Source organism: Glycine soja, chromosome 6 (assembly GCF_004193775.1).
Source record: "Glycine soja cultivar W05 chromosome 6, ASM419377v2, whole genome shotgun sequence".
NCBI classification, from domain to species: Eukaryota; Viridiplantae; Streptophyta; class Magnoliopsida; order Fabales; family Fabaceae; genus Glycine; species Glycine soja.
The window spans coordinates 3,382,987-3,404,553 of NC_041007.1; the positions used below are offsets into that span (position 1 = coordinate 3,382,987).

At 33.8% G+C, this 21,567-nt stretch overlaps 3 protein-coding genes and 1 pseudogene across 3 annotated transcripts; 3 read left to right on the forward strand and 1 right to left on the reverse strand.

The window, feature by feature from the left end:
• Positions 1-772: 772 nt before the first annotated feature.
• LOC114414136 lies at positions 773-6,454 on the forward strand (annotated as a pseudogene).
• Positions 6,455-8,481: 2,027 nt separating this feature from the next.
• LOC114414755 (3-oxo-Delta(4,5)-steroid 5-beta-reductase) lies at positions 8,482-10,090 on the forward strand. The gene is made up of 2 exons (XM_028379148.1): positions 8,482-8,618; positions 8,702-10,090. The coding sequence occupies exons 1-2, from the start codon at positions 8,580-8,582 to the stop codon at positions 9,827-9,829; spliced, it is 1,167 nt and encodes a 388-aa protein (XP_028234949.1). The 5' UTR covers positions 8,482-8,579; the 3' UTR covers positions 9,830-10,090.
• A 1,814-nt stretch (positions 10,091-11,904) lies between these two features.
• Positions 11,905-16,599, forward strand: LOC114414757 (cytochrome b5-like). The gene is made up of 6 exons (XM_028379150.1): positions 11,905-12,063; positions 12,142-12,186; positions 13,554-13,586; positions 14,327-14,478; positions 15,547-15,597; positions 16,138-16,599. Exons 1-6 carry the CDS (start codon positions 12,024-12,026, stop codon positions 16,465-16,467), a joined length of 651 nt encoding a protein of 216 aa, XP_028234951.1. The 5' UTR covers positions 11,905-12,023; the 3' UTR covers positions 16,468-16,599.
• A 1,083-nt stretch (positions 16,600-17,682) lies between these two features.
• Positions 17,683-20,557, reverse strand: LOC114414756. Its single transcript, XM_028379149.1, has 5 exons — positions 20,147-20,557; positions 19,728-19,842; positions 19,042-19,644; positions 18,748-18,931; positions 17,683-18,150 (listed from the first exon to the last, which is right to left on the reverse strand). Exons 1-5 carry the CDS (start codon positions 20,221-20,223, stop codon positions 18,125-18,127), a joined length of 1,005 nt encoding a protein of 334 aa, XP_028234950.1. The 5' UTR covers positions 20,224-20,557; the 3' UTR covers positions 17,683-18,124.
• Positions 20,558-21,567: the final 1,010 nt, after the last annotated feature.

Sequence of the window (21,567 nt, forward strand, 5' to 3'; positions counted from 1 at the left end):
AACTGATTAACTCAGGAAGTTATCGTTAAATGAATTGATTTAGATTTAATTATACTTTTTGTATATATTAAATGTTGAATTCAAAATTTTGTTCTTTCAATTTTTAATAAAGTACATTTAGTTCTCAATTCAACTTGTATGATTTATAATCTAAAATATATTTTACATGTAATATTAATGTAAAAATGGGTGTATGTTTATATTTAAGTTAAAATATGTTTTTTTTCCTTATAAAATGTTTAAAATTTATTTTTAATTTTGTAAATTTTTTGTCAATTGACTTCTTGGCTGGAGTTAGACTCCATTTTAATTGAACCTATGTGGTGGGTTGCACAACACGTGTCACTCCCTCGTTAGTTACTCCTAATGGCTCATCCAACATGTGCTCCCTTTTTCGGCATGTGGCTTCTCTGCTGTTACTCTTGTGCTGTCAAATGATTTTCATGCAACAACACAGATAAAGTATGGGAAGGTACAGTAGAGAAGTCAAATTCTCTTCTTTCCTAGCGTTCATCTTCTTCATACGTTTTTTCGGTAATGCGATTGGGTGTTGGTTGGGGTCACACGGCGAAAGGTTGATGGTGGTGGTCTGTGGCGGTGGCGCGTGTTGCCCGCTTCGTCCTATTCTTCCTTCCATTGTTCTCCCTCCACTGCCCCCTTTGTTGTCGTCCGGTGCCTCTCCGACCGTGCCGGAGACTGGACGTACTCGCCATTGACCACGGGAAGGCCCTCATCTACCGTGTCGTCGTTCACGAAGCACCCTCCGGCGGACATGGTGTCGCTGTTCAAGGGCTGTGACTACCATCATTGGCTCGTCGTCATCCATGAGTCCGCCGGCAAAGGCTGCACCAAGCCACAAATGATTGATTGCTACATTCAAACCCTCGCCAAGGTTCTTGGAAGTTCAAGTTCCCCCCCTCTAGTTCTTCCAAATTCAAGATTTGTTCTGAGATTTTTGTTGTTTCCGTTTTTATCAAGTTTTTGTTTCCATGGTTTTGGAGGTAGAAGAATAGGAAAAGAATGTGTTGATGTCGCGGTGGGTTCTTACATGGTGTTGTCAAAGGAGTCTACAGGGTGTTGTGAATTGGGGCATGATGCAGGTTGGTTCTTACAGAACTTTTATCAGACATTTGGTGAGCACTGGAATAACGACTAATGCTGCTTTACAGAGCAACCTTAGATTGTTCCAACATTGCAATAGAGTATCAAATTCGATTGCAATTTGTAAATCGTGTTCTTGTAATGAGATGCAAATTGGTTGAGAAAATTAATAGCTATAGTGTATGTTGCTATATGGTTGAAAAAGGGGTTATTTATTTGGTAATCAAATCCGCTTCAGGAAGTCTTATAACAAGATGGGAAGGGCTTGAGTATTATGATCAGAGATGGGTAGAGGTGAACTTGCAAGGAGCTTCTAATGTATATGGCGGCTGCTATGACTGGGAAGGGGTTTTTAATAAAAAAAATCCTACAATTTGTAGTGATCTTTAACTGTCTCAAATTACAATTTGATTTTTTTTTGAAAAATTATTATGTTTTTTAACTTCAAAAAGTTACATGTTTAAATTTAAATTAAAAAAAATATCATCTAAGCTTTTATTCATATCTAACTTTGCTTAAAAAAAATAACATATTTTAATTTTATAAGAATGAAAAGTATATCAAAATTTTTTATAGAGTTTTTCAATATTTATAAGGACAAAAAATATATTTTAATAAACACAAATAATAATAATATTTTGAATCCTCCTGGTATAAAATATAAAATAAATTGTTAGAAAAAAATAATCATATGTTGTGTGCATTAAAGTTACTCAAATATTTCTTTCTTAACTAAATGAAAAGATTAAAAGTATTTAAATATTCTTAAAATACCAATAATCTAATTATAAATATTATGAGCAAAGTGAAATAGGTTAAGTTGTTCAACCTGCCATAATTCCGCCTTCAACCCAACGGATTGCCAAGTTAGACAAATTGAGATAGGACAATTAAATTGGTGGATTACATTACCTAACCAATATATATAGTCACTTTTTTAAGAGTTAGACAGCTTGACCCTCCGACTTTAATCTGCTTTAATTTACTATTCTGGACTAATTCTTAGAACTTAGAAGTATGTACCTATTATCGTTAAAGCTGGTGTATTAAAGTGCAAAGGACAATCAAATGCACTTCAAATAAAAAGAGATCTCAACTATCTATAATCATTTTTTATGCTAAACTATTAAACAACAAAATGTTTTAAAGATTTTTAGCCTTTGTATTTACAACTGGTCACCTCCTGCTGTTCAAAATACGTACTTTTAAAGCAATAAATAACAAAAATGTTTAATTTACACTAAGACATACGTTTTGATGTAAATTTAACGGTTGAAATTTTTTTTTTATCATTACAGTTAGATTTATCTGAACACATATCTCAATTTGTTTGATGGTATAAAATCAAATTTTTGAAGACAATTTTAAAACAAATGAATACTTATAAGTATCGTTTTAAGTCATTAGAGATGCTTGTAATATACCTTAGCCTTGCAATATGCTCTCTCTGTTTAGTCTGTTATCCTATACGTTTGTTCACAAAATTATCACCTCAAAAAACTCAAAAGAAAGAATAGATAGACTTGCATCCAAATACATTTCTCTGCATAATTAAGCCTTAATTTCCAGCAGAGTTGTTTAGCTAATTCATCTAGTTTTCAGTATGATAAAATTAAAATCCAGATAAAAAAACAAGTGAAACTTCTTTAGCATGACAGGGGAACATGATGATTTGGATTTGAACGACTTTGAAACCGTTATATCCGAGCAAAACATGCTAAATTCCGCATAGTTGTGTGTGTCCAGATTATAAATCTAGTTCTTGACATCATGAACATAGAACTGTTATTGTTATTTATCCATGTTAATGGTACGAACAAACAATTAATAAATTAAGTCCCCGCCTCAATTGTGTTTTGGCATAGTTAAACGAATCTTTGAAGCATGATCTGAAATAATATTCTTAAGAAGAAGATAAAATCTAAGAAACATCCTTTTTATGCTTTCCACCTATATGGAAGCCGCATATTCTTGAGACCACCACCACCTGTAATTGAATCATGTTTTTAATCCATATTCTGCTTTCAAAGAGTTATGGTGTATGATTTTATTTGAAGGTGCGAATTTAGCAATGTGACGGGACCACATTCTGCTACTGATTTGAAGGGGATTGTTTTGCCATTTGAAGATGTGGTCCCTCACCTTGGCTTAGTAAGTAGTAACTTAGGTGCTCATTTCTCTTCAGCTATTAAATCTTATTTAGCAAGTTGGGAATTGTGGGCTAATGTTATGATCCTAGAGTTCGAGGATTGAAGAGAAGGAATTCTGATTATATTTCTCTGCTTCTTCTTACATATGATTGATTTCTTTATATAGAGCTTTAGTGCTAACAGCATCCCTATTGATTCTGATTACAGGGCATAACAGAAAAGATTTGCTCATAACAGAATTATAAAAATAGCAGACAAGATAATCTTTGGGAGCCAATAACATCCTGCCACGTCAGCATTCCTATTGATTGTGCTGCTTGCAATTGTGGTGCCTCATGTGTTCTATTCATAACAGCTAAGGTTGGTGAAATCCCATAATCTATTTTCAGTTTAACTTAGACTTTATACACATTTTTTGCTTAAAAAGGTCTTTATAGGCATAGGTGGAGCATTGGAGCTGTTGAAAAAGGAACTTATTTAGTTGATTGGATACTGGACAGCATGATGATAAATTTGCATAGAAAATAAGAAAAAGCATCACGAGTCTACACTGTGTGCAACATATGATCGAAGTCTTCAAATTTTCTTGCTTACGTGATGATCCGCTTTGTCGCATAAGGACGATAGACTCTTGCATGAGAAAGGATGTATAAAAGTAAGAAAAGTTAGATTAAAAAAAAAACGAAGGTAAAAAAGCCTTTCATGAACTAGTGTTTGATTTGAAAAGTTCTGTCGGGTTATCGACCAAAGAAAAAGAAAGTACTGTCGGGGACGTTTAGCTTCCAACAAGAAACATAGATCATGATCAGGGAGAGGAGGACAACCCCTCACCGCACCAAAGTACTTAATTATAAGAGGAACATGACATAATAATAAAAATAAAAAATTATAGAAATGTGTTGAATTGTCCGAGTGCAGTGTATCGCTGTATGCAATCTATCTCTTTCCCAGTTTCTTTTAATTCGTAACCACGAACGTGATTGAAGCTCTGCATGGTATACTAGTATTACATATGTTTGGCAGAAAGTATTTAAGTTGTGAAGGGATAATAATGATATCAATGTGCACGTGATTAAATTTAACTATACACACATTTTTCTTAAATATATATGGACAAGAGAATGGACCCAGAAAAGAGAATGCTGTATGTTAAAGTGTCATTTTTTTTGCTCTATTATTTTAAGAAAGAAGGTGAGTCTTAATTAAGCAACGATAAAGTTCACTGATTTAATTCTTAGAACAATTTTGCTTCCCGCAAATTAAGTGTCTCAGTATATATTTCTGTTCCAATTTCTTTTGATAACAGTGGTCGTACATAAATTGAGTTTTCTTTGTAGGTATTCAAATGCACGGAAAGCTGAAAACATAAACAATGAAAAAAAGTTATTTATAAAAGAAACATAAATTAATTGTTAAATTGATATTGTATTGATCACAACTTAGTGAACTTATTGAATCAATATATATATATATATATATATATATATATATATTACGAATGTGTTGAAAATAAAGAATTAATGTGCAAATTTTCCTTTAATTCTTTAACCTAAATATTACATCATTCCAATCTTACTTAAGATCTTTAAGGTGTGCCAGTGTGTGTCATAATTGATATTATTATGAGGAAAAGCTGTACAAAAGTAAAAAAAAATGTTATGCTGAAAAATTGTACAAATAATAATATTACTGATCAATTAGTATAGGGCCATATTCTTAACTTATCATGTCTCACTCATTCAAAGTTTGGTTATGCACAACTACTTTAAATGTTTAAAGGAAATAACTTTGTCATCTATGAACATATTTATCTACTGTAAAAACAAAAACACCGGAAACAAAAAGATAACTGCTCTATGAAGCATGCCAATTTTTTCTCATATATATATAGATAGAAACTGCTTTATTGGACATTGAAAGCCTCAATTTATGCGCCTCTAGCCTCTAGGTGTAACATAGCATTCACCCCCTTCTTTCTTTCCTCCCCTCCCCCCCAGCCCATTATTAACCTAGTCAATCTGGAATCCCTCATGCCCCAGGACCTTCATATATATAACGCACTGAGCATCCTAACTTAGTAGTCAAAGAAATCCCCAATCAACTGAGACAGCTATGAAGTCCCAAATAAAGAAAAAAAGAGTGACTCCCATTCCCAACACTCCTTGCAACACCAGCGATCACGTGAACGAAGGGTCCTGCAATCAACCCTTGTTGTTTCTTCTGCAGCATGAGAGAACCAGATACGTCTCTCAGAAGGGCTGGAATAGCAACCTGCTTCAAAGAAATGCCTCAGCCTCAGGGAGAGACTCATCAACACATGTCGGTGCTGAGTGGACTATGGCACATCGCAATGAGCCCCAGAGTCCCCATCCCTCGGCATATTCAAGTGCATGGCAAGTCTAATCCACAAAGGCATAAACGACACACACTGGCTTCTCACGAATCAAAACATATACATACCCTATTACGCTGCTCACATCATTGGCTCTTACACAATGAACAAGGAAGAGTTTGCACAACTAGCGGTGGAATCAGGTGTGTTACCTCCATTACTGGACCTGCTTAGTGGGAAAATCAGTTGGGTTGAGCAAAGAGTTGCTGTTAGAGTACTTGGTCACTTGGCCAGTTACAAAAGCACGTTTGAATCAGTAGCACAGCACGAACCTGGCTTCAACTTGTTTACAAGTGGTCTATGTTGACTTCGTATCTTTGAAGGAAAACAAAAAAGACTTGAGTACCACAGAAACTTCATGGCTAGAGGGGTTGGGGATTTGGATATGGAGAATCGCAAGGCAGAGGAATGGGTTAGCCAGCTTCAGTGTTGGTCTCTTTACCTTCTGAATTGCTTTGCTTGCAAAGATAGGTCTTTGGATCTCATCTGCAAAAAGGTGTTTCTCAAGTACTTGTGCGATATGTGGGGTGGTTTGATAAATCACACGTCTCCAGCAGGGGTTGGACTTGTTAGAATCTTGTGTTATAGCAAAGTAGGAAGGAAAAACATTGCTGAATTGCCAAAAGTTGTGAACACTCTAGGTAACCTTTCAAGATCTTCAGATGATTGGCAGTACATAGGTATCTATTGTCTTCTTCTCCTTCTCAAGGACCCAGATGATTGGCAGTACATAGAAATCGAACTAACAAGGCTCTCTAATCTATTTTGCGTATTCAAAATGATAAATGGAGTGTTATGCATGATGGAATAGCCAATTAATTATAAAAGAATGGCGTGACTGATATAACCCTAACCCAGCATCACGCAGGGAAATGGAGAGGACCACATCTCCATTTTCAATATAATACTACTGTAACTTATTGCTCAAATTAAAAATACCCAACAACAATATTAGTACCACACAAACTAAAGCATTCCCAGTGCTGATCAGAAGTTCGTAACTTCGTATGAACTGCAAAAACTTAATGGAGTTTGAGAGAACCGGATGAATTTTGTAAATTTTAAATAAGGTTCTGCTGCGTTTGTTTTCTTGTTTAGATTACGCCAAACGTAAGTTATAGGAACCGCAACAAAGTTTTTCATCACGCCGGAGCAATAGAATAATAGAATTGGTGCACATATAGTTCTGAACAAGTACACAAACGTACTATTATTAGAGATATTTAGTTCCACCTTAGATAAACAAAAAAATCATGATAGTATTTTTGATGAAAGAGAACAAATAAATTCATGATAAAATAATACTTAAAATTGATTTTAGATAAATGTTTATATGTAATTAGTTTTATATTAATTGAAGAATTGTTTGAGTTTAATATTGATTTATGAGTTAAATGTTAAATAAAAACATTATATTAAATTTTCTACTAAATTGTTTTAAAAGTAAAAGCTTTTAAATATAAATGATTATAATTAATTTTATTAAATAGATTTTGTTTAAAACTAATTTTGCAAAGGTTTATCCAAATCAGATTTGACCAATTATTCATGCAATTAACAACATCCTGACAGGCTGTTTCACACTGGACAGAGCTATACCTGAACCTTCCAAGTATGTTGGGTTCCTATCTTCAAAGCCCAAAGTTCAACATGAATAGAGTCCCCAGGGCTTCCAAAATTAGCAAACCCAAACAGCCATTCTCCTTGCGTTCCACGAATACACCACGGCACCACCTCTTCCCAAGGCATTATTATAAATTTAAAATTTAAAATAAAATTACAATAAAAGATGTTTATTTGTTGAGTTATAAATAAAATATAATCTATATACTATGAAATTTATTTATATAAAAAATAGTCCTTTTACACAATACCTAATTTTATTTTTAGAGTATAGCTTGTATAGATATGCTCTACTAAAGGTATTAGTATGATATGAAGATAAAAAAATTTCTTTAAATATATTTTTAAAACTTTTAATTAAGTTAAAACAATTATATGTCACAACCACCATTCCACGTGCTCGGTAATATATAAATACAATAGGCAAAAATACTAATTAAATTAAAACATTATATGAAAAATATAAAGAATAATCCAGTTTGTATTATAGACTAGAATGTATGAAAGAGTGAATTTTTTATCTTTTCATTCTTTCAAGTATAAATTAGGAATTCAATATTTTTTTTTCTTTTCTCAGTTTTTGTCTCTCTTTTTTATACATGCATTTCACACATTAATTTTACAACATATTTTCCAATCATCTCAAAATACCCATAATTTATAAGTATTTGAACTTTTTAAATGTCTCTCTCTCTCTCTCTCTCTCTCGATTTTAATCTATATTATTTATATCGCAAATAATTAGAAACAATTACTAATAATTGTCAATTTCTAAAACTAATGTTTTGTCACAAATTAAATTATTTATTATAAATCTAAGATGAATTTATATATTTAAACATACCTATTAATTATATAAATTAATCATATTAAATATTAAATATTTATAGAATGCACTGTTACTTAAAGTTTAAATTTATTTTCTTAGATTTAATTTGATATTCTGATTTTTTAAATTAATTCAATTTGATCTTTGTATCTAAATTATATAAAATTACATTTTGTGACAATTTAAATCTGTTATGATTTTAAACCTTCACAGAATATATATTTTAAAAATTAAAAGATTAAATTAAAAAAATTAAAAATTAAATAATAAATCAGAAGAAAAAAACTGATTTAACCTTGCTTAAAATACTAAATTTACTTTTCTTTTATTTCGTCTTATCTTGTTAAAAATATGGTGACAGGTCATCCAGTCAGAAGTCTAGGTCGATCGGAACTATGATTATTGTCTGTATAAATAAATCTGCAAGTGGAAGAAGCCAAGCCAAAAGGGCATCTGCTTAATCGAACTATTCAGATTCTAAAAAATGAGTTGGTGGTGGGCTGGAGCAATCGGTGCTGCCAAGGCAAGATCAACAACTATTCATTTTCTTTTTCCTTTTTTCATTTCTATTATTATTATTAACATTTAATTGCTTTTTTTCTGCAGAAGAAATTCGAGGAAGAGGAACCGCCGCGAAGCTTCCAGAGCGTGGGCCTGGTGATCGGCGTGACGGGCATCGTGGGCAACAGCCTCGCCGAGATCCTCCCTCTCGCCGACACCCCCGCCGGTCCATGGAAGGTCTACGGCGTCGCACGCCGCCCCCGTCCGCCGTGGAACGCCGACCATCCTGTCGAGTACATCCAGTGCGACGTCTCCGATCCCGCCGACGCCGAAGCCAAACTCTCCGCCCTAACCGACGTCACTCACGTCTTCTTCGTGTCGTGGACCAACCGCTCCACCGAAGCAGAAAACTGCGAAGTTAACGGCGCTATGTTACAGAACGTGCTTCGCGCCGTTATCCCCAACGCCCCCAATCTCCGCCACGTGTCACTCCAGACAGGCGGCAAGCACTACATCGGACCCTTCGAATTCATCGGCAAGATCGAATCTCATGAACCTCCCTTCGCGGAGGATATGCCGCGTTTGGATGCGCCCAATTTTTATTACACCCAAGAGGATATTCTTTTTGAAGAAACCGCTAAGAAAGAGGGTTTGACCTGGTCAGTTCACAGACCCCAAGTAATCTTTGGGTTTTCGCCTTACAGTTTAATGAACATGATTGGGACGCTCAGCGTGTACGCCGCAATTTGCAAGCACGAGGGTGTTCCGTTGAGATTCCCCGGCACGAGAGGCGCGTGGGAGAGTTATTCTTGTGCCTCCGATGCGGATTTGATTGCGGAGCAGCACATTTGGGCCGCGGTTGATCCCTACGCGCGGAACGAGGCGTTTAACTGCTCCAATGGAGACGTGTTCAGGTGGAAGCATCTTTGGAAGGTGCTGGCGGAACAGTTTGGGATTGAGGAGTATGGGTTTGAGGAAGAAGGTTTGAGTTTGTCGGAATTGATGAAGGATAAGGGTCCTGTTTGGGATGAGATTGTGAGTGAGAATCAGCTTCTGCCTACCAAGCTTGACGAGGTTGCTGATTGGTGGTTTGTGGATCTTATTTTCTCAGGGGAGGGAATGTTGGATAGCATGAACAAGGCCAAGGAACATGGGTTTTTGGGATTCAGGAACTCCAAGAATTCGTTCATAAGTTGGATAGACAAGACCAAGGCTTATAAGATTGTGCCTTGAATTTAATTCATTCTCTTCTTGCTGCTTCTGTTTAATTTCTCATGTGCGTCTTTGTTTGTATTTCCCTGTAATTTATATCATTATATGGAATGAATGAATGAATAAAACTCGAGGATATAACTCGTATGAGTGGTTGGGATAATCCAGAGTTATGTCTTGTGTTGTGTTGTAATTTTGTATCCACAGTTTCTGGTATTTAGTATTTACAGAAAGTGGAAGCAAAACTTGAATGATAAGCAAGAACCAGTTTTCGGTAACGTATCTCATTGTTCTTTCATTTATATCCTGATTATAAAAAGGGTATTGCAATTTGTTAGATAAACATCACGAGACAAGTGGATTGACTACTAGTCTAAAACAAGTAAATTCCACGATTGGCTTGAATACAGAGTCGATTATTGTATTTGAAGTAGTAGTTGCTTTTCGTGATTGTTTGTTTGATAATTTATTAATGTAATGGTTGCCACGTACAATAGAGTGCTATGGAAAACGATTGTATTCATTCAAAAATATTATGTTATAATGTTGGGGAAATATTCGTGCTGATACGGGAATATAAAGAAAGAATACATTTTGAGAATGAGAGGATAATGTTTCGAGTTAGTTCCTAGAATCATTGAGAGTAGAGAATCACGTCAGACCTGGATGCAGATCGCGTTGTCTTGAGATGACTTCACAAGTTGTTCATAAGTAGAGACACATTGAATTTTGAATATTAGATGTCTCTCGTACAAGTATATGTCACGCTGATTGTCACAAGAAATTAGCATCTTGTCAAGTTTGATGCCTTCAAGTCACATGTTTCTGTTTGTAGACCAAAAAACATATTGTATTCAATCGGTTGATAAAATGTTAGAAAAGGTACATAAAATTTACGCTGCCAAAATTTGACAAGAGTCTCACGTTCGCCCGTATAAAGATGGATCTTGATCCCCTCCAAGTTCTATTTTATGTATTCATGCAATCAATGAATTAAACTATCGAATAAAGATCGAACAGTTTGAATTTCAAATGCATGTTTTAAATTTGATTAATAAAAAAATGAAATGGTTGAACTTTATCCAACAATATCAATTCATTGGATATGTAAATACATGAAATTTTTAACTAGAAGGAATTCCATTTTTTTTTTTAAGGGAAAGAAGGAATTCCAATGTAAGTCAAGGATTTCTATAGAAATAGAACACATTAAAACAAACTATATCTTTTAACATTCTCTAATGCCATTCAATAATAGTCATTTAAAATGAGTCAGAGATAAAATAGCGAATTAAGATTTAAATAAAATATATAAATTTTAATTTAACTTGAACTTAATAGAATGGGTTAATTACAAAAATGTATAAGTTTGATGATCAAATGAAATGAAATTCGGATTTAGGGATCCTTTAGATTCAACATCAGCTTTGCTCCAATCTTAGATTATTGTTAAAAAACATATTGAAAATATTTAGACTGTTAAACAAATTTTATATCGTTGTAAAGAACGTCGGGACATTACAACTAATATTGATTTGGTCATCATTGCAAATGATGGCTTAACCTTAACAACTTCACAAGAGCACAAGTTGAGCATTTGTTATCACAACTTCTTTCTATAACAAAATTATTTCATCACTTTGACGAAGAAATAAGTTGGTCTAATTGGACAACTTAGCAAATGAAAGACTTGTTCAAGAAAAATGTCTAATTGTTCTCAAAGAATCAACTTAAACCCTCAAATTAGAGTCTATTTGTAAAAGAAAAAAGAATTAAAAAATATTTTTTTTCCATCATGAAAAAAAAAACTCATTTTAGTTGACCAGATAATTAAGTAATACGAGGTATTGTAACAACTATTTCTTGATGAATGGTGATGGTAAAAAAAATTGAAGAATATGCAGTTGAATAAAATGAAAAGATGAAGATAATTAAAAAATGAAAATAGGTGAAAGATATGAAAAGTTTTAAAAATTAAATATTTATGTATTTTTCTGAGTCATAATATTGTTTTTCTTGGTGCAATCAGCCACAAACATTGGGGAAGTCATATTATGAAGTGGACTTGCGTGTCGGGTCCAAGTCCAGCATGAGTCTTTGAGTCCATATGGCCCAAGAAAAAAGGCTTGTACTCTCGACTAGTTAATTAATTTATTCACACTCACTCTTCTCTGATCTCCTTACTTTGTATAGCCAGAAAGGAAGAAGGAAAGAAATGGTTATTACAACCTTCAACGGAACCGGCGTTGGATTTGGTACGCTGGTTTGGGTTTCACGATTTCTGCATATTCGGAATCTCGATTCCCTCTCACACGCTAAATTTTCTTTTTCAGGTTTCGGCGTAGGTTGCGGTTTCGGTATAGGATGGGGTTTCGGAGGTCTGTGCCTTACTTTCGAATCGTTTTTGACATTTCTCTACCTTTTGCAATTTAATTTTAGTACCCAATTTTGATACTCCACTCGTTGATCTTAGAATTATGAGTCTTTTTTCCCTGCTGTTTACTAGCAATCTTTTTAAGCTGTTGCATTCATTTATTATCCAATTTAGTTGTTACTTCCAATTTCCTTTTTATTTTGTTCTAATGTTAATCTTGTCGTTCCAGACGAATTTGTTAGATATGCTTGCATAACTGATTGTCTGTTGGTATTTGGTAATTATTGAGTCTGGATAGTAAGGTTTCTTGGTATAGAATGGAATGTGGGTGGACAAGCACTTCTAGACTTGTAATTTAGGCCCAATTTTGGATTTGCTTCTTTCTAGCTTACGTGTCCTTGTCAATTGGATAAATATTTAACAATTGATTTATTATAATTTATAAGTGTTTATGGAGAAGTTAAACAATGGAGATTTTGAAAAAGTTAAGTAGTGTGAGTTGACTTTTACTTATGCAATAAGTTCTAATTCATTTCATCTCCTTGGTTCTTTATTTTTTCTTCTTCTATAAGTATTTGCTGAAAAGTTTATCCAAACTTGCTCTTGGCACATTTTCATACCATAGGATCACCCACTATAGGCCAAATACGGTGACGTGGAGTGAAGAATATAGCACTCCACTTTCTACCATCCATCCTTTCCACACTTCTGTGATACCAAGCAAGTGTAAATTTTCATTCCAAATTTTTTAGCACAATCTTCTCAAATTTTGTCTATCTATTGCTACTTTCCTTAGTCAAGCCTTCCACAAAGTATCAGTCTTAGTTTCCTACCTAGTGGACTTTAGCCTGTACTTATATTAACCATTTAATTTATGAACAAAATACATTCTCTTCTCAAGATCTCATCTCTCAGTACCCTAGATATAAAGGTGCTTAGGCTGGTTCAGTGACAAAGTCGTCTGTATGTATTGTGCAAAGGCATTGGGAAGTTTGGGGACCTAAAGAAGCAAGAAACAGATTGTTTTGACTAGGAGAAGTGCAGAGGCAGAATATAGAGCAATCAATGAAGGTGTTTCTGAACTGATCTGGATAAATAGGTTACTGGAAGATTTATCTATTCCAATTCAAGAACCTGTGAAACTCTTTATTTTGACAGCAATTCAGCCAAGTGCCTAGTTCGTAATCCAATTGAACATGATAGGATGAAGCATGTAAGGATTAACAGAAACTTCATCAAATCAGATATTGAAAATGGTTCATTTCTATATAATGTATCTATACTCATGAAATAATACAGAGATGAAATAATTTTCTTCATATTCTGCTCATAATTTACGTATCTGATCTGTTGTTTTTATCTGTTGCACAGGTATGCCATTGAACTTATTGGGTCTTGGTGCAGGTACAGTACAATACTCCTTAATCTTGCTTCCTTTTCTGTTACTTGGTTTTAATTTTCAGTATTTAATGGCTATGACTATGACATACTGTATGAAGTGTGTTGCCTTCCCCCCCACACCAAAAATCCTACTAGTTGATGACATTGTAACAAATTGTTTGCTAATATCTATCCTTCTGGCTTGGTTAGTGCTAATATCTAACCTTATGGGATAGGGTTGGCATAATTACTCTACCCCTCCCTCAGCAGAAAATAATATAAAAAGAGCTGACCACCTGAAAGTAGTTCTGTTTTTTCATCTCCCAACTCTCAAGTAATGTTGGCATTGCTATTTCCTATTTTGTCATTTTAGTTCTGCCTGTGGTACGAATTTTTGGAATTTTTTTAATATTCTGCTTACAATATTGTTTGTACTCAAAGAAAGTTTTCAACTAGTTCTGATTTCTGAAACAGAATTTCATTTCATTAATTTGGTCTCTTAACGTTATATTACCATGAACAGAGAGAAAGAGAAAGAGACAGAGAGAGATGTAACAATTATTTGCAAATTTGTTTCTACTCGGCGGTATTACCATGTCAGTCTCACATTGTTATAAGGGCAATAGCCAGTGAAAATGATTGTGCATGTAAATATTATGTTATCTACGAGGGCTGAAAATTTATTTTAACATTTTTTTTGTAAATCAAATATTATGAAATTGACCTAGCTTATTGAATTGGGTGTATTGGATATAATTATGAAGGTGGAGGTTGTGGCGTTGGAGTAGGGCTTGGTTGGGGGTTTGGTACTGCCTTTGGTAGCAAGTATCGTTCCTCACGGGTCACATTTCAAGGAGTGGATTTTGATAGCAAGGAGAAAGTTAACAGCACGGAGTTGTCAAAACCCAGGACCGAAGTTGGAGGTGCACGGTAGCGTTTGTACTTTGTAAATTCCTGGTTGGCCTATGGAGATAAATTGAATTTGTAATAACAAGAAGCCTGTGGAGATAGTACTTGTGACTTCCGATTATTGTCCTTTCAAATCGTAGTAGCACTACAGTGCTTGTTACAGCTCTCATTTCTTGGATACTGCTTGCACTAAGTAAACAGTTTGTGACATGAATGGTAATTTTATATGTACGCTTCGTTTGGTGCAAGAAAAATAAAGGGGAAATTGAGATGAGATAGTAAATGGTGTGTATTTGGTGGTGTGGAATTTGGAAAGTAGAAACGAACAGTAATCTGATACGGTGTATAAATTTGTGGTGGATCTTTTTTATTGGTTAAAAACAGCCATAAATTGAAATTTTGGCGATTTCAAGTGTTTATAAGTGGTTTAAAACTGACCCACAAAAATCATTTTTGAAGATGATAATCGATTAACACGGCAAAAACAATTGAGTTTTGGGCTTGATAATCAAGGACCTTAAATATAATTAAATATTCATAAATAAATATTTATTTTAAAAACTTAATGTAACATCACCTTGGAATATTTCTAAATTCCGAACCTTAAACAAACAATATAAAAAATTTGAGTTTTATTATTCCATTAAACTTTTATTATTCTTTTAAGCAATGTATAATTATCAGTTAATAAACCAACTTTACATTATGCAATAAAATATTAAACTCTGTATCTTTTAAAATATAGAAATAAATCCATGGCAAGTAAATTAATTAAATGGAATTCTCTCTATATATCTTCGGAATCTTGTAGACGACGATGATATGGAATTAATCATTAATAGAGCCAGTTAGATCTTCCTGTCAAGGTGGTGATTGGTGGTTGATAACCCTCGGAGGAAGAAAAAACGTGGTAGTAGTAACTGAAAGTGCAACTTATCTACCACCATTTTATAAATTTTGGCACGTATCTTGTTGTTTCAAACTAGAGCATTTTTTTTTCTCGTGTTATAGGAACTACGCCAAAACTCATTAATTAGGAAGCATGGCAGAACGAAGGGTTTTCACTCTCTCACAGGTTGCCCAACATAAATCCAACAAAGACTGTTGGCTTGTGATCAATGGCAGGGTAAGTAGTAGCTTCTTAATTTGTGTCTCATACACTCTCATAAAAATGAATAAATTAGTAACCAAGTTTAATAACAAAAATTTGTTTTACCTTGTTAGTTTTGAAGTCATTAAGTTTTAGTAACAGATTTTTTTAAAGATTAAATATAGATTTTTCGTTATTATTCCTTTTATTTTCTAGTAATTAATTAAGAGATGATTTCTAAAAATTAACAAGGTCTCGGGCCGGAATCATGTACATAAAAAAAATGTAATTGGCAAAGGATATTTCATTAAAGTTGGTGTTTTTGTAGCTAATTGTGTCTAAGAAAATAGGAAATCTAGCCTAAAAACATGTAAGTGAGAAAGTATAATGTCCACCATTTGATCTGGCATTGATTTATATTGGCATTTCACCATATTCAAACGATATTCATGGGGCACTTTCTCGTCTCTCATTTAGCCGTTATTTTAGTTATTGTAAAAAGTGGGGAATACTTTGCACATATCAAATGGAAGAATAAAAAGAGGTTATGTTAATTGATTGTTTGAATTTTGGTAGGTGTTGGACGTGACAAAGTTCTTGGAGGAACACCCGGGAGGGGAAGAGGTGATTCTAGAGGTAGCTGGGAAGGATGCGACAAAGGAGTTTGATGTTATTGGACACAGCAAAGCAGCGCAAAACATGGTCCTAAAGTACCAAGTGGGTGTCCTCCAAGGTGCCACAGTTCAAGAGGTGAAGGATGTTGTCGACAAGGAATCCGACACCAAAGAGATGAGTGCCTTCGTGATCAAAGAGAGTGCAAGGTCTAAGTCCCTCGTTTTTTACGAGTTCTTTGTTCCACTTCTTGTAGCTGCACTCTATTTTGGTTACCGATGTCTCACTTACTAGCTCATCTTATTAACTCGCTTTCTGAATGTTATTGTATAGTTGTATTGCTTTTAATTGAGATTTGAGAGTTGATATCTATCTGTTGGAGGATGAAATATGGGTTAAACGAGAAGAACTCTTTATTTTTTTGTTTTTTGGTCCATTGTATTTGGAACACTTTGAAAATAAGTGTGTTTGTTTTACTCATTTTTTACTTTCCAATACACTTCCAAGTTCCAACGGAAATCTATGTCTTTATGGTTTTTTCTGTTTGACGGAATGCCTTTATGGTTATTGACGTTTAACTTGAAGTTAGTCTTCAAACACGCGCTTATTTGGTTCAGTTGCTAATTTCTAGTACTTTCCAATATATACTTCCATTCAAAGGATCTGATATTTTCCGGAATTGAACGCATAGCTCAGATGTGTTTGATTTTTCGATGGAACGTAATTTAATGGATATAATTAACTCAACATAAAAATTTGTTCCTTGCACGTTTGCTCTCATAATGCGTAAACGGTTTCCTACACGTAATCAAACAGGCTCAAACGTCTGGTTGATGGAGAATTGCTTTCTAGCAGCTAATCTAATTATTTCATATGACTTTTGTGTTTATTAATTCTTTAGTTTCTTGTATTTAACACAAGTACATGGTCGTGCATGGTAAAAGAAATTCTCTAAAAAGAATAAAAACAAACGACTTTCTAAAAATAAAGCTAATCAAAACACACATTTGTACATATATAGCTCTAGTCTTTTAAAAAAAATCCCTATCTTTCTAATTTTAAAATACATCACTTTGGAAAATGCAAGATTAATAATTCTTTCATATTTGAGCCCTCCAATAGTATCTTATTTTCCCTTAGCTCCAGACTTGGTATTGCAGTTAGTTAATTGGCAGCCCTTTTTATGATTCATCCCAGAGAAAAGGTGGCCATCACAAGATGAATAGATGATAGATATAGATACGTGCCTTACCCTGAATTAATTCCATCATTCCACGAGTGTTGGTTAATTGACAAGTACCAAGATAGGACATGTTTAAATCAACTTTTTCATAAATACATTCACAAGAAGAAAACTAAAAAAAAAAAAATTAAGTAACTTTTCTGTAGGTTAAAATTAATTTATGTATAAATTGAAAATAAACTTTTGGATAAACTAATTTTGAACAACTTCTACAAATTAGAATATGGACAAACTTATATAATTTATTTTCTTAAAATTATTTCATAAATAATCCAAACAGAATCATGGTATATTATCCTCAATTTATACATGCAAGCTAAAATCTTATTCGTTGCAACATTTATGTCCATTGACTTTGTCATTTACATCTTGTGATATAGTACAACAGCGAAGAGGGAATACTCTTCAATCTTCATGAGACCATTCTGGAATAGGTGAACGAAAAATAGATAGCAAAAATGAGAAGAAGAAAAAAATAAGGAAATGCTACTGCTATGTATAATGGAAGACTCTAAGTAGTAATAATATCAAAGCACTTGAAATGTTATATCGACACCATGTATGCCAGCGAGAAGTAGATAAAAAACTCTCGCTTGCTTAAGCGACAACATAGATTATATGAACTCGAATCAAAAGATTGTTTGTCCATTCTCCCATTCTGCCTGCCGCAACCAGAAATTGATAGAAAATTTATCTAAATCTTCCTTTCTACATCGTGCAAAAAGCAATTAAAACTGCAGAGAAATCAAAATTGTAAGCCAACATATACTATTGCAATAAAGAGAGGAGGACAAAGGAAACGATAAAAGTAACAATTGCAAAGAGAATTTGAATTGACATAGCTTCTCAGTATTCGTTTGGCCTGTGAGGCATATAGACAAAGTTTCAAACAGTTACCAAGTACTATAGACCAAGATATAAGCACAACTGCACAAGGATGCACACAGAACACCCCTTGGTAGGTGAAAACGGCCAACTATAAAATTTCTTAGTAAAACTTTAGAAGGGGCAATCGTGACTAAATCTCACCACTTCATATGATATTTGGAAGTTCCCCCAACAGTAGGCATACGAATAATAAAGTTCTATAAATTCAAAATTAGCTTCATCTCTATACGTGAAATATATAACTGCAACAAAATCATGCCCACAAAGAAAGCATGAAAAGGCAAGAACAATGATACCATGAAAAGGCTTCACGAACAAAGGAACCAGGAAAAACTAAAATGGGGCAAAAAAAAGTTGTATATCCAAAGGAGGGGGGGGGGGGGGGTAAATGGAAAGCATCATCAAGAAGGCCATACATATTATAGAAAGAAAAAAAGGCCTACCAATAAAGCAAAGGAGAATAACAGCCCATACAGCTATTTGAACTGGTCGATTGTATTGCATTTGGTATTGAGATCTTTGAAGCTGCCTATGGAGAGCCCCATACCACCCGTGGAGTTGCTTATCATAACATTCATTACAATTGCCAAGGGAACTCTTACTTCTCTCATAGTATGCTTCGATGCCCTTTATTTGGGGGAAAAAACATGAGGTATTAATACTAAAGCAAAAGCATTAAAAGTACACAACCAAGTCTCTGTTAACAGAATAAAAACAAAAGCAGCTAAAGAACAAACCCCATTCAATCCAGCTGGTGGTAGCAGTGCCTTGTCCTCTTCTTCACAAGGATTAACCGCTTTGAGCTTTCTATAACCATTCTTAGGCCACTTGAACTTAGAGATGGTTTCCATAGAACCAAAAAATCCAGAGAGACTGGCTACCTTATGCATAGGAGTAGGACCAGAAGAACCATTGGAGGAACTAGATTGTTGCACATCGTCAGAAACAGTGATTTTCCAAGTACCAATATCAGCATCAGCACTAGCTGCCCTGCGATGCCCACGTGATTTCTCCAGCGCTGCTTCGGACGAACCCCACCCAGATGAAACATGTAAATTGCTTGAACAATTAGCTTGCAGACTTTCATTGTCTCTGCCAACACATTTAATGAGAACCGGTATTCCCGAAAGAAACGACGCAAGCTCATCTCGTTCTCCTTCATCCAGACGCGTCCAAGGCAGAGATGCCTTGCTACCTGAATGAACAGATTCTTGTAACGAATGTTCAACTTTCTGAATCTTGTCACCAATGGCATGAATAAAATCCCGGTGTCTATTTCTCGCATCCTCACTTGAAACTCTGCTATAACTTGACCTAGCTGCCCGTTCAAATTCCTCTAACTGCATTGTCCATCCAAATGCAACCACGTGCTCGTTATGATTATACAAAAAAGTAAAACTACACATTTTCTAAGAGAAATTACCTGCCATTTAGCAGTGCCAAGAGTAGTTTCTAGATCTCGGCGGAGTTCATCACAGTTCCATGGGCTGGACGCATCTCTCCTTGCATGAATCCATGTTCTATATGTAGATTCCATCCTTGAAAACACAACCATAGCAAATCAATGACAACAAAATCTGAGGAATACATTATTTTTTTTAAGATTGTGCACACAAAAGAACTTAAAAACCTTAAGCCTTTCAAAAAAACAAATAAAAAAAAAAAAAAACAAAGGGGAGGGTACAATTTGGCAAGTGCGTCTGTTTCATCCAAAATGGAATTACTTGGAAAGATTCTATTATATTATCCCTACATTTCCTTGGAAAACCAAATTGAAGATTAAATGAAATAGGAAAAAAGGCGAAAACAAATGGAAAACCTAATTGGAAGAATGATAGGTACCTGTCTGCAGATTCCTGAACTTCTTCGGCCGCGTTAAAGAAAGGATCTTTTTCCCATCGATCAAAACTCGACGCCATGAATATTGAATAATAATATGATAATTAATAACAACCGAAATCTGGGAAAGGAAATAACCGAGGAATTCGATGTATGTAATCTGTGTTGGGTTACAAGGGGGAGAAGGTGAATTAAAAGATGGATTGGAATAGTTGGAGGGAAACGTAACAAAATTATTTTGGGCAATGAAGGAAAAGTATGAAGAATTGGATATACAGCAAGCACGCGTGAGATGATGTCCGTGTCAGCTGGTACAGTAGGGTGGGATGAAGATTAGCTTCCTCCAGAGTAAATCACCCATTTAATTCATGAAAATTGTGCGGTCGGTCAAGTTGGTTCTTAGTATGATTTTTTATTTATTTTTAGAAACACATCTTCCCATGAATTTGACAGATATAAACACATCGTTTTTTTAGAGACACACCTTCGTACGAATTTAATCTAGAATATATTTTAATGTTTAATTAATTTAATCTTTTTTGTTACATTAAAATTACTTTAATTAATATAATTGTGAATTTTTATGATATAAAAAGAGAAAATTATTTTTGCTCCTATGTTATAATTTTGTTCAGGTGCATTTATTAAAAATAGTGAGATGTCTTAATTGAATTTAAAGTTGCTATAAATTAGAATCAAAACTTATATCAGCTTTATTAATTGTTTTAAATCAAAATATATTTTAATATTCAATTAATTTAATCTTTTTTTAATTATATTAATCTGTATTCATTTTAGGTGTATTCTAAAAAAAATCGCAATTTTTTCACCAGGAGAAATTGTCATGTGCTTTTTAATAATATAATTATTTTCCTTTTTTTGTTGAAAAGACAGAAAGGGATAATTTTTTTAATTATTTAATGAATTGATGTATTTTTTTAGTTTTATTTAATATTTTCTATATTTTTATATTGTTTTATTTAATATATTTTCTATATTTTTATATTTAATAATTTTTATATTTTTTTACAAATGTCAAGGATTATTATTTTTTTTGTAACTTAAAAAAATAATGTAAAAAATTTAAATTTAAATAAAAATATTAAAATATATTATACACATTTGTTTAACAAAAATATTAATAATAGGATGATGTCACATGATAAATTCTTCTGCATATGCGTTGAGATCTTTCATCCTAATACATTTGATTTGATGGTAATTGTTGTTCTCTTATTTCAGGACTTCATCCTCCTTTTGTTTTAGGTTGATGACTTGTAACAATTTGTTGTTGTTAAGGAGCATTGTCACCATTATGGTTATCATCATTATCACATTCATCATCATCCATGTTATTGGTATTGTTGTTATCATCATCTCCCTTTTCATCCTCTTAACTCATACCATGCATTTGAATAGATAAC